We start from the raw sequence: 13,058 nt of genomic DNA on the forward strand, positions 1-13,058 counted from the left end.
ATCTCATTATTATTGAGAATACCTTAAATGCATCTGAAAAACCATGGATATTTACAATAAACACTGTTAATTGCAGTCCGCACTAGGCAACTTTTTGTATTGATTGCTCTGTGGTTTAAACGAAACCGTGGTATTGCAAAGAGCAAAGAGGGATGACTGTAATAGGAAATTTCATTCATGACTGGTAAAATTTTACGTGGCCACACACAATGTTCAAATAACATGATAGCTAGTTAAGTAAGTAGAAACACATTAAATTCAGTGACATTATGTTTCCATGTGTTAGTTACAACATACACAAACAACATAAGCCATTGGAGAAGTCTGGGCTAGACATCTGTTTTGTCTGTTTTAGAATGTCGCTCCGTTCGCAAATGTTTTTGTTTGTTTTGTTTTCTGTTGGTTATTATCAGATATATTAATCTGTTGGACAACATAGTGTAATGATTTGCGTGATTGTTTCATAATTCAGTGTTTTTTATTATAGGATTTCAAATGGAAAGTGAAGTACCAGCATCTCAAAAATTTCGATCTCAAGAACATGTAGCTACTGACCAGAGGGGCTTCATGACAGCAGTTAGGAAGGAGGTAAACATGCCACATCCTCCTGATGGTGCATATGCACACACCTTCAGTGTACTTGAAGGCTGATTATTGAAACCTTATTTTTCCTTATCCTGAATCATGCTATTTGTTTCTCTCTTTTTTGACCTGAAATATGGAGGAAACATTCTGTTATGTTCCCCAGTAACTGTAAAAACATCTCATCCAAATGCATACTCATCTTTGCGTGTCACTTTGTTTCTAACTGAACTTGTCTGCCATGGTTTTATTGCATACACTTATATGAAGATAGTGTTACATCGTGTTTCCATGTCTATGTTCATCCTTGTAAGACTTCATTCTTTTTGGCAAACGCTGAGTTTTGTTTGTTTTCCAGTTAAAACTGTTGAGGACAAGTCTTCCAGATGGCATCGTGGTCAAGGGTTTTGAAGATAGACTGGTAAGCGATGTGTGACGATTACTAGCCAGTATTCCAAGAGCATGTCCAAGTTACGGTGTCGCCATGTAAATTGTTGTCATAAAGACCACACAATATGCATCATTGTTGGCCATCACAACCCCAAGTACTTTGCATCACAGCCACAGGTACTGCGTATCACAACCCCCAAGTACTTTGCATCATGACCCCATGTACTGGGCATCACAACCGCATGTATTTCACGTCATGACCCCATAAGTACTGGGCATCACAACCCCAAGCTTCTCATCACTACTCCATGTACTGGGCATCACAACCCGTAAGTACTGGGCATCACGACCCCATAAGTACTGGGCATCACAATGCCAAGTATTAGCCATCACAATGCCATGTATGGGGCATTACAACCCCAAGTACTGGGCATCACAACCCCAAGTACTGGCATCATGACCCCAAGTATTGGGCATCACATCACAATCCCATGTACTGGGCATCACAGCCCCAAGTATGGGGCATCATGACCCCAAGTATTGGCCTTCATGACTCCAAGCACTGGGCGTCACTGCCCCAAGTATGAGGCATCACAGCTCCAAGTACAGGACATTACAACCCTAAGTGCTGAGCATCTGTCCAAATCACCCCTCCAAGTATTGGGCATCACAACCCCAAGTGTCGAGGAGCCTAAGTATTTATATTTAAGAAATACTGTTGGCTCTACCACCATGTATAGTGTAATAAAGCACTCTTTCATCCTGAACTGTTAATAGTTAAAGCATAAGGACGTTTGACGTCATGTATTACTATGCACATATTTTTGACGTCAGATATGTGGACACATTCCATAAAGTTTAGTTTCATGATTTGTGGCAAATGAAATCAGATTTTTTAAAAAATTATCAAGTAAGAATGACACTGTGTGATAAAAAGGTTATCACACTCATGTGTTTTGGGATGGTTAATATCCCGAATTAGGAATGAACACTATGCATTTAGCTCGCCAAAGTTTGCTAAATACGTTTATTCAAAATGTAGGATAATAACCATCCCAAAACACACTTGCTTGATAACCTATATGTCTGTGTTTTGAAACATTACTATGTATGCTTTCATTATAGGATTTATACTCTGTGATGATAGTTGGGCCAGCTAAAACCCCATACGAAGATGGACTGTTTTTCTTCGATGTCCAGTTACCAAATGACTACCCCAACTCTCCACCAATCTTCCACTACCACTCTTACTGCTCAGACCGACTCAACCCAAACCTATACGAGGATGGCAAAGTCTGTGTAAGCCTCCTGGGCACCTGGTCTGGCAAGGTTGGTCACATCATGAAACTGTAGTAACCATGGTAACAGGAAAAACAAAAATATCTCGTCTATGTCACACCATATTCATAACATAGGGAATTATTATTGTGCTCTAATGTTATCCTATTCCAGGAACAGACCCGCAAATGTCTGGGTTAGAAAAGGTTTTAAGCAACCCATGATTGCCATAAAAGTCGACTATGCTTGTCGTAAGAGGCGACTAATGGGATTGGTTGGTCAGGCTCTCAGTCTAAGTAAACTTAGTCTCAGTGTATTTCGTTACACTCCACCACTGAGTCTAACAAAACCTAGTTGAAGGTCGCGTCAGGTAACCTTTGAGCGACAAATGACCGTCCAATCAAACGCGAGACAGTTAAATAGATTTATCCAATCAGACAACGGCTACTATTTAGGGATTGGAGGGACTTTCAAAATATTCAGTTCACTGACACAGATCTCTCCACAAACAAAAATCTGCATATAAGACCGTTATTTGACCTGCGGTATATACGCATTGTGGTTTCTGTTGACATGGTGACCATTAGCTATTATTTCCGCCAGATAACATCTTTGAATATTGCCCAAGACATTATTTTCAGCGACTGTTTACTCTCCATTGTCATGGTTGTATATACGCCGTGTACCCAGAAGCAAGGGTACGCTAAGTAGCATTCGGAATTGTTTGGGTATAAACCTTTTGGAGAGGTTTTGTTAGACTCAGTAGTGGAGTGTAATGAAAAGTACTGAGGATAAGTTTACTTAGACTGGTCAGGCTCTCTGACTTTTTTTGACACATGTCACTGGTTCCCAATTGTGCAGATTGATGCTCATGCTCTTGATCACTGGGTTGTCTGGTCCAGACTCAATCATTTACAGACCACCATATAAATGGAATATTGTTAAGTGCTGTGTAAAACTAAACTCACTCACTGTTTATAGACCACAGCCATAGAGCTGGATTCTTTTTCAGAAGAAGTCCTCCTTGGGGTACATATAAGCATTTTAATGTCCATCAAAAATCCCTACGACAGTTGTAACTATTTTGATAATAAAATATTTACGAAACAAAAAACTTGTTTTTCTCTTGTGAGACCACCTTCACAGGAGTTCAGGCCCCCTTTAGCCAAGAGCAGGTAACTCTGGCCGTCTACCTCACACCTCTCTTTTTATGCTGCTTTGTGCTATCTACCTACGGAATTATGACTGAGAAAGAGTCAGCTACTGTATGTATGGTTCCTTTTCTTTCGCACGGGCGTTAGTTGGAATTTCTTGGCTGAAATTTTTATTCATAAATTGTTGTAACTTTTCCGGTCGGGTCCTATCTTCCTGTCATGTGGCTGGCAATATGGTGGCCTTTATGGCTTCTTTTTTGTGCCGGAAGTGTTTTGCTTGCGTCTCACTTATTCCTGCGGGTTTCTTGTTCGTATGTTTTTACATGCTAAGATGTCTTAACCCATTTTTTCTTGTCTCAGTCAAAATGTGTAAGTTGGTTTCAAGACCTTTAGTCTTTTTCATAGCATTACGCAATCGTATGTGCACACTTGTGGCTTGCATTTATCTGCTTATACTTTGTTGTTTAGCTGGGTTAAATGTATTTTGGCAATTTGTTATCGCCTGTGCATTTATATTTTGCTTGTTGTGTGTTTGATCGTGTATGTTTTTAGTACATCAGTTACCATTAGTTTGGTTCTGATTGTTACAGTTTCACCTCTGCGTTACCTACTAGCTGGGGATAAGCGGGCTAAGTTGGGGGATAAACCCTCTTCTTTCCCTCTCCCCTCTACTTCTCAAATGCCTCCTCCCCACCCTTGCAGCAGCAAATGTCATTGGTCCGATCCCTGGTCATGGATCTAAGGACTCTAAGAGCTTGCTCGAATAACCCTCAACCTCTTGCACGTGGCGTTCGGTCCTTAGCTCAAGCTGCCTAGTGACTCAGTCAAAAGATGCACCGAAGAAGTGGACTGATTCTCTACAGGAACGAAAGATCAAGGTGCAAGGCAGCTTCTCAGCAGCCTTTTCAGAGGCTTTCCGTGGTCTCAGCACAAACTTGGTTCAGTTGCTTGGCAACATGGCTTCGATGGTGGACATAGTTTTGCGTGCACATCTGAGAATGCGTCCTATTCAGCAGGCGTTGGCACAGCAGTGGTCCCACACAGAGAACTACGAGAAGAATTTGGCTATTCCCCAGTGGTTGATTCCCCACTTGCGGTGGTGGACCGACACTGGAAACCTGTCTAAAGGTTTACCTCTGGCAACTCTGGTGCCGTCACTCACAAATCAGACGGATGCCTTCCTCACAGGTCGCGGGGGCGTCCTGGGTGACCGCAGTGTCTGGCCTATGGTCCGAGCACAAGGCGACCTTGCACATCAATGTGCTAGAATTGAGAGCACTCAAGTTGGTGTTCGAACACTTCGTGGATCAGGTTCAAAGCTGTGTGGTTCGTCTGGAGATGGACAACCAGACGGCGATGTCATACATTCTGAAGCAAGGCAGTACGGTGTTTCCATCGCTTCTTCACGAGGTGTGGAAGTTTTTACAATACAGATTATGCCTGTCTATCTCCCTGGGGTGGACAATGTGCGTGCAGATGCGCTCTCACAACATGTGTTGCTCGATCAGGAGATTTTCAGCATTATCTCCCAGTTGTTCAGGTCATTCAAGGTGGATCTGTTTGCCTCTGGGGTGACAAATCTGATTCTGGTGTCTTGTTCTCGGATTCCGGATCTGAGAGTGATTGCTGGGGACACCTTCCAGCTGAACTGGATGGACAGGGTGATGTGGGTGTTTCCGCCAATTTCCCTGATTTCCAAAGTTCTGTCTCAGCTTGCCACCCAACCAGCACGGCTGCTAGTGCTTCTTGCACCTCTGTGGTCGTCTCAACACTGGTTTCCGGTAATACTCAGGTCGCTAGTGCAGCCGCAGCGACCGAACCTATTATCCCAGAACGCCCAGCCACACCCCAATCCCAGGATTCAGTAGGTGGCCTGGCTACTGTCTGGAATCGCCTCCCAAGCGAGCAGAATTCCTGCATTAGTTGCAGACACAATTCTGGTTTCGTGGAGGTATCCCATGAATGTGCAGTATGAGGATGGATGGGCCTGTTATGCGTGCTGGTGTGGAAATAAAGGGATTCTCGATTGCTTAGTTGAAGTGTTGGAGTTTTTACAGTCTCAATTAGAATCCGGCTAAGCCGCTTATACTATTCGAGGCGACTCCACGGCTATTTCAGCCTTCCACATACCTGTTGAGGGTGCCTTGTTGGGACAATACCCCCCTGGTACAGTGTTTTCTTGCAGGCGTGGACAGACTGCATCCGGTCGTTAGACGGACAAGTCCTCCATGGGAATTGTCTAGAGTATTGGAATGGTTGCCCACTTCTCTTGTTTATGACTTGGCCAACCTGTCGTTACAACTGTTAAATTGGATAACGGCTTTTTTAGTGGTGGTTACGTTTGTTTGACGTGTTAGCAACTAACACGTCATGTCTTCAGTCTCGGAACTTACTGTGTTCCATAAGGATCGAGTTAGCATATGCTTACCGGATTCATACTGCCCAAAGATCGATTGTTTGCTTCATGTGACAGCGCCTATCAATCTACCTGTGTTTATGCTGCCTGTGTCGTCTGATAATACATAAAGTAAGACTCATGTATTGGACGTTAGGAAAACTTAGGAGAACAGCCTTACTTCCTAAGGAGAAACAGCTACTTTGCTGTTAAGGTAGCTGCAAAGCTGGTTATCTGGCTAACACACTGACGGTATACCGATGGATTGTATCGGCAGTCTGCATGGCCTATACATAAAGGCTCATCTCCCCATGAGGGGTTGAAAGCTCACTCAGTGAGAACAGTGACCATGTCAAAATCGTATGCCGCGGCCCTGCCCATTGAGGGGATATATTTGGAGTCGTTCGAGCAGGATCATCCATCATTACCAACTGGACAGACACTCACAAGAGCGTGCTCGGTTCGGTCAGTCAGTTCTCTGCAGTGGACAGAGTAGATCTGCTCAAGCTGATTAAGCTTTGTCATATGACTATATCTGTTTGCACTTGGTGATGCGTTACTATCCATTCCCATTTTATCTGTGGTGGTATTTGGTGATGTTTTTTTAGTCCTGCCCCCACTTTGGCTGGGTGCCTTACTTTCCTTTCCATTTCCCCACTAAGCTTTCCATTTCCCCTTGTGTGGACATGGTTTAGTTTGGCGAGTTTCCCATACGTCCAGGTCTCCAAACTTTGATTTGGGTGGGCAGGGTTTGTCATTTGGGATTTCCCAAATTCTAGCCATTGGGCATATAAGCTTAGACAAGTGGCTCCGCTTTGTCACACCCCTGCCTTTAGTGACATCAGCAGTCAGGTGACAAGGTCGGTGCCCTTTCTATTTCTGTGTGGTTGTCGATTTGCACTTCGATCGAATGGACTGTACTGTCAGACAGAATACCACTCCCAATTGTTTCTCTTCGGAAGTCTGTTTAATGCTTATATGTACCCCAAGGAGGACTTCTTCGGAAAAAGAATTATACAAACCTGTACAGGCTATGAATTCTTTGAAGAATGTCCTGCTTGGGATACGGCCACCTGCCTCCCCTCATTCTGTCCGACCTTTCAGCATGAAAAGTGAGGTGCGAGGTAGACGGCCAGAGTTACCTGCCCTTGGCTGTAGGGGGCCTGTGGGCCCTGTAAAGGTGATCTCACAAGGCAGAGTTTTTTGTTTTGTAGAGATTTTATTATCAACATAGTTACAACTGTCGAAGGGATTTTTAATAGACATAAAAATGCTTATATGTACCCCAAGGAGGACATTCTTCAAAGAATTCATAGCGTGTACTGATTTGTATAAATTTTGCTGAGAGTAGTTTAAAACTGAACTCACTTGCTCATGTTTCACACATCTGTTTGATGTCAGGTCATAGCATTAATTCTAGATTTGCTGCAACCTAGAAACATTTGTCAGAGTGCTTGTTTCCTGCAGGGCAATGAGGTGTGGACAAGCAGCTCAAACCTCCTCCAGGTCCTTGTCTCCATACAAGGTGAGTTGGACATCCAGGCATGTTATCTATATAGCTGAGTGTAGCTGTTTAGGTGTAAATACTTGGCCATATGTAGCTCTTTTTGTAATTATATTTAGCAATGCTTTCTTCGGGTGTTCATACCAGTGAGCTGTCTTTATTACTTGTCTTTGACAATCCAGATGTTCAGACATCTTCTGAACTAAATTGAGTAAACTGGTGTCTGTAAATAACAAATGTGTATTTTGTGATGAATACTGACAGTGGATAATTATTGAATAAGTGCTCACATCTTTGGTTTAAACCTAATTTTCAAATTCAAGACCCCAATGTGTTGCAGGTTTGATCCTGGTGGGTGAGCCCTACTACAATGAAGCTGGCTATGAGAGACAGCGTGGCACACAGCAGGGTCTGGAGAACAGCCGCATGTACAATGAGATGGCCATCCTGAAACTGATACAGGTCTGTACCAGACAGTTTTTTCCTCCCAAGACAATCATTTTATCAGTGCTATCAAGATGTTTTAGCTGAGTTACACATTTTATTGATATTATTCCATATTTCAAATATCAAATCTTTCAACAGTCCACATACACAGATGTGCAAGAAAGACTGCCTGTCAGAGTTCTCAGGCATCATTTAATCTTGTATTGTGACTCTCCTAGAAAGTTATGAGTTGCAAATATAAGGTGTTGATCTGACAGGGATCACTGTTTGATGAAGGTACTCTTTTCTGTTGCTTTCTTAGTCTCTTACAAGTATGGTGAGATACCCTCCGGAGTTGTTCCGCACAGAATGCCACAACCATCTGCGAACACAAGGACTCAAGTAAGTAACACAGAGTCATGCCAACCATTGCATGCCAACCATTGCTGAGAGAATGTGCGGGCGTGCAAGTGTGCGTGCAGGCGTGTTTTTGTACATGCAGATGAACAAAATTTTGAAGATTACATGTCTTTAGTGTGTATGCTTGTAAACTGTCAACTGAAGTTTTTCTCGTCATATGTTCAGTCCCATTACAACTCCTTTTTAACAGAATGATCCGGAGGTTAGAAACATGGCTGCATCATGGACCAGCACCAGGGAACCCCACTCCAGCAAACCAAACCAGCAGTAAAGAACACACAGATCGGAAATGTGAAGGCTCGGACAACTCCATTCCTCAAGCAAATGCTAGTGCAGAATCTGAAACAAACGACAAAACCAGTGTTCATGACCAAGGGGAGATAACTCAACCATCTTCAGCAACTAGCAATGGTACAACCAATGATTCCTCAAAACCAGACTTCCCTCTTCTTCCAGCTTCCAAAGGGTTTCGTCTGTCCTTGCAATCCTATCTGGATCAGTTCCGGAAAGCCCTGGAAGTCGTGCAGACCGACAAGGTGTGACGGTGATGTTGGACATATTGACTGTTGAAGTGAGCTGCTGCCCTGTGATATGCTAGACTGTATGTAGTCAAGGGATCATGTCAACAATAAACATTAGCTGTACACAATCACAATCTCTGCAAATAATCTAGTCAAATATTGTTTTGATGTGACACAATCCTGAATTGTGTAATGCCATGCCATGTGGTGTGGTATTATTGTTAAGTGTAAAGTATCCAAAGTACCAGGGTCCCATTTCACAACATGAACTTCAGGGGACCTCAACTCCCATACTTTAGCATAAGCTTGCGAACACTGATGTGCTGTGATGGCTTTGGAGGCCAGGGCAGTCCTGTATTTACAATTCGTACTTCAAGTTTCCATACCAGTGTTTCAGAATGGTTCATTGGCTCGGACATTGACTTGATGTCATTTAGAAGACCCAGGAAATAGTTTCTATCTCTGGTCAGTATGTCTTTCCAAAAGTTGATGAAAACATGGAATTGACATGTGTCCCAGTCTTCGCAAAATCACTAATCCAATAATATGTTATAGTGTCATGTGGAAGATGTTACGTTAATAGAAAGTCCAAATGCCCTTGTTGTAAACATGAAAAAAAAGTTGAATTTTTTTTGGTCAGTCCTGTTACAAAACTTTGGCATGGTCCCTGTAGGATAGAAGTCATCCTGCCTCTCCCCTTCTCTCAGGTCCCAGGTGGTTTCCATCCTCCCCTTTGTCTTACAACTGTATATTTCTGTTATACTGTGTGATGTCATAGCTGTAACCATGGAAACATGTTTCCTTTGTCACAACAGTACCTTCCATGAAGTGTTCATGTGTAGTCACACTGAGAATCTAGTGCCGCGTACATTCATGTTTCCCTGTCAACTACGTAATTTATGACTGAAATGAACTGAAGTTACTGTCTATCTGTGATGATGTCTCCTACTGATGTTATTTTTGTCAGGGGAACAGTGTTTTCATATTCAACTTGAATTTCTGCTCATTGTCAGTTTCCGTAGACCATTTTTCAGGTTGAGTTGTTTTTTTTAATTTTCATTGAACCATGATCATTATTAGGGATGTTCATGATTTAAGGCTAGTGGGGTGAACATGCTGTTATCGAGGTCACCCATTTTTTTCTGGGCAGAAGGGAGGATCAGCAATTTTGCACATTAGGTATATTAAAAAATTAGGGGTAGGGTCTGGGGCGGTATGTAATTGAATTTTTAACATGACATGCATGGGTCACTAACTTTGTACATATTATTGGTGGGGAGTTGGTGGGATGACGGTTGTGTCATTCACATTGTACGTGCTTCTCCATAAAAATCAGGATCACCCACTAGCCATAGTTGATGAATGGTCCCTTATAATGTGAAATAATTTAAAGCAGTTAAAGTGCTGAGTAACCCACATTATGGTCACCTTCACCAGATAAACACGAATATGTTTTGAAACATGTCTTGCGTGATTGTGTTATTGCAAGTATCGTTATATTCTATATGCACCTAGATATGTTTTGATAAACATATGACTGAGTTAAGATTAACCTAAAGATTAACCTAAAGAACTGCTTGGGTCAATATTTCACTTTTGCAGTTTAATTATACATTTTCAGGCCATCTTTGTACAATTTGTTCCAGAACCTGCCACCGAGCTTGCTGAGTTACACAACTTATGTATAGCAAGCCCCATGGTTAACAATAAAAACAGGAAAAGATAACTGTGTATGTCATGTCATTTGTTTATGTGCAGGGAAGACTTCTCTCTTTGTAGCAGTTCCAGTGTTAACGCATTTCAACTACAAGTTGTCTGACATCCATTTTTGTGGAATCTGTGGTGGATGCGTGTGTGTTAGCCAACTGACTTTGTTTGCTGGTAGTTAGGTACCTGACTATTAGGTTGTGGGTTTGAATCCTGCATGAGACTTCACCCAAGAAAAGTACTAAAATCTGTACTTTACTAAGAAATCGTAATCCCAAATGAAACATGTTACAACTGACCACTTTCTACATGGCATCGTGTAATCATGGTCACTTGAGTTCTTGTAACCATACATTACTACTTTACAGTGTTTTCAAAAATATATATCAAACCTGAACCAGAGGTTTTGGTAGACCCCAGAAAATGCTGGATAAAATGTGAGTTCTTTCTCCTCAAGTGCTGATTCGGCTGACTGCACTTCAGGAATCTACAGATTCTTGTAATTTCTGTAACATAACTCCTTTTATGGTTGATACAAACTTATTTCTGTCATTCTGTATTATGTCATAATGATGGCTTTAGATGTAAAAATGATGTTCAGTATGGCTTGTGATTGACTCACTCTGAATCAATAACTGCACATTATAATGTGACATGATTGGAATGGCCTCATGTATTTTGAAGGGAATCTGAGAGAGATTTTTGTAAAATCATCTTTTACTGTAAAACTGTTTCTGCACTGTGGAAAATGTAGCTAAGGTAATCCATAATTCATGGAAAAATAGGAATAGTGGGACAGGTGAAGGGGAGACCACTCATTCTGACCACTGGTATGTACTGATGTCAAAGAGTGTAGCAAATACAATTGTTTTTTATGCATTTCGGTTTCAAGTTGATTTATTTTTCAGATTTTGATTAAACAGTTGTTGAAAATGAAATTGGCTCTTTGGCTTAACTCTCCTGACAACAGGTGAACTGTCAAGCACGTTTCTCGTCATCACTTCACTGGCTGATTGACTGTAAAGTTGTATACAATGTTCCAAGTTCACACTAATATTATGTATTTGTTGGATGATGAATGTATGTTCTTCAAAAGTGAAAGATTTATCTAAAAATATTTACATCATTTTTTCTTTTTTAATATTTCATACACATGAAATAGAATTTCACATTACATTACCTATAAAATGTACAATGTTCATGCTGACATCAGTATCACACCAAAGCCTTCAGTTGACATGTCGTGAAATTCCTTCCACATGTTAGTGGTGGTGGCGTAGCCCAGTGGTTGAAGTGTTCACTTGTAAAGCTGAAGATCAGGTTTTGATTCCCCATATGGGTCGAATTGGAGAAGACCATTTCTGGTGTCTCCCTGTCCTGGTATTGCTGGAATATTGCTAAAAGTGATGCTAAACTTACTCACTCATTCCATGATAAATCAAGAGTTATGTCCCTTGTCCTTGATACAAAGACATCCCCCAAAATGGCTCTCTTTGTTTTTGACATATATTGACTGAGTTACCATTAAGGAGTGGTGCAATCACTTATTTCCTGTTACGTGTTTCTTCCTACAGGTAATATTATTTAAGATATTCTGTGATCCAGTGAAAATCCTTCACTTTCAGCTTTGGACTTTCACAAAAAATGACTAATGGCTGTGATCCAACTATTGAAAAGAAATATTTGTCTTATAACCGCATGGAATCAGTATTGTTTTCCGTTCAGTAGCAGCTTATTAATGTTAAACATAAAGTATTTGTTTCCTTGTACAGTATAAAGGACAGTGCTGAAGGATTTGGGAAAAAGGGGAGTGCACATAAATCATGAAATCCAAGGGTTCATGGGAAATGTTTTTTGTGGATCCACCCCTGGTGTTGTGGTAGATTATGTATTTGTATACAAGACAGCATCCTCTTTGTCCCCAGGACACCTGTTGCAATAAATCTACACTAGCCTTGATCCATTAACATTTAACAGACAAGGAAATGGGTAAGAGGTGGATATAAAGACATTCCTTACCTCAGAATTTTCCATGGTTTTCTTTTGCATGTCAGTGATTTTTTTTTTCAATGTTCAGTTTCTTACAAACTCTTTTCTGATCTGATTGGTTCATTAGACTGAGTAGAATAGCAAAACAAATTGACTGTGAAATATGGGAGGAGTTTATGAAATTATTAAAATCATTGGAATGGATCTATAGGCCAATGTTGGTCTACATAAATGTAAGCCATAAGGATACAGAGGATTATAAGGCAATGGATTTAACATTCCTAATGGCATTATCATTACCAAAGAAACGTGTCTATTTGAAATAGCTTCATCAAAGCTAGTCATGAAATATGGCAGTATGTTTAAAGCCTGGTTGTGCAGTATATGTGATATGTATTTGGTATTAAACTATGAAGTCTTGTTACCTCACATGTATTATCATCATAATATTCTTTGTGACGTAATGGTTCTGGCAGATTCCATCCAGCATGTGTCTCATATGTATTTGACAGTCCTCACTGTGAATAGCTAAATATTGCTGATGCAGCATTAAGCAGTATACACTCACGCCCTTGATGGTCACTGGAGCTTAAGTTTATATCATGAAATCTTTCATGAGAGTTTCTTTACTAATGAAACTTAGATTTTTTTGTTGCTTTTTATATTTAATTAAGCATAACCTCTTCATTCCT

At 41.1% G+C, this 13,058-nt stretch overlaps 1 protein-coding gene across 1 annotated transcript in view; it reads left to right on the plus strand.

Annotated features, from left to right (window-relative positions):
• Positions 1-10,396, plus strand: part of LOC137283371 ((E3-independent) E2 ubiquitin-conjugating enzyme-like) — a 30,415-nt gene extending 20,019 nt beyond the window's left edge. The window contains exons 14-20 of the mRNA XM_067814833.1: positions 488-588; positions 941-1,003; positions 2,098-2,301; positions 7,267-7,324; positions 7,644-7,765; positions 8,052-8,131; positions 8,340-10,396. Of these exons, the coding sequence (XP_067670934.1) occupies positions 488-588; positions 941-1,003; positions 2,098-2,301; positions 7,267-7,324; positions 7,644-7,765; positions 8,052-8,131; positions 8,340-8,691 (980 nt within the window). The 3' untranslated portion in view covers positions 8,692-10,396. The remainder of the gene's footprint in view (positions 1-487; positions 589-940; positions 1,004-2,097; positions 2,302-7,266; positions 7,325-7,643; positions 7,766-8,051; positions 8,132-8,339) is intronic.
• Positions 10,397-13,058: the final 2,662 nt, after the last annotated feature.

Source organism: Haliotis asinina, chromosome 5 (assembly GCF_037392515.1).
Source record: "Haliotis asinina isolate JCU_RB_2024 chromosome 5, JCU_Hal_asi_v2, whole genome shotgun sequence".
Lineage (NCBI taxonomy): Eukaryota > Metazoa > Mollusca > Gastropoda > Lepetellida > Haliotidae > Haliotis > Haliotis asinina.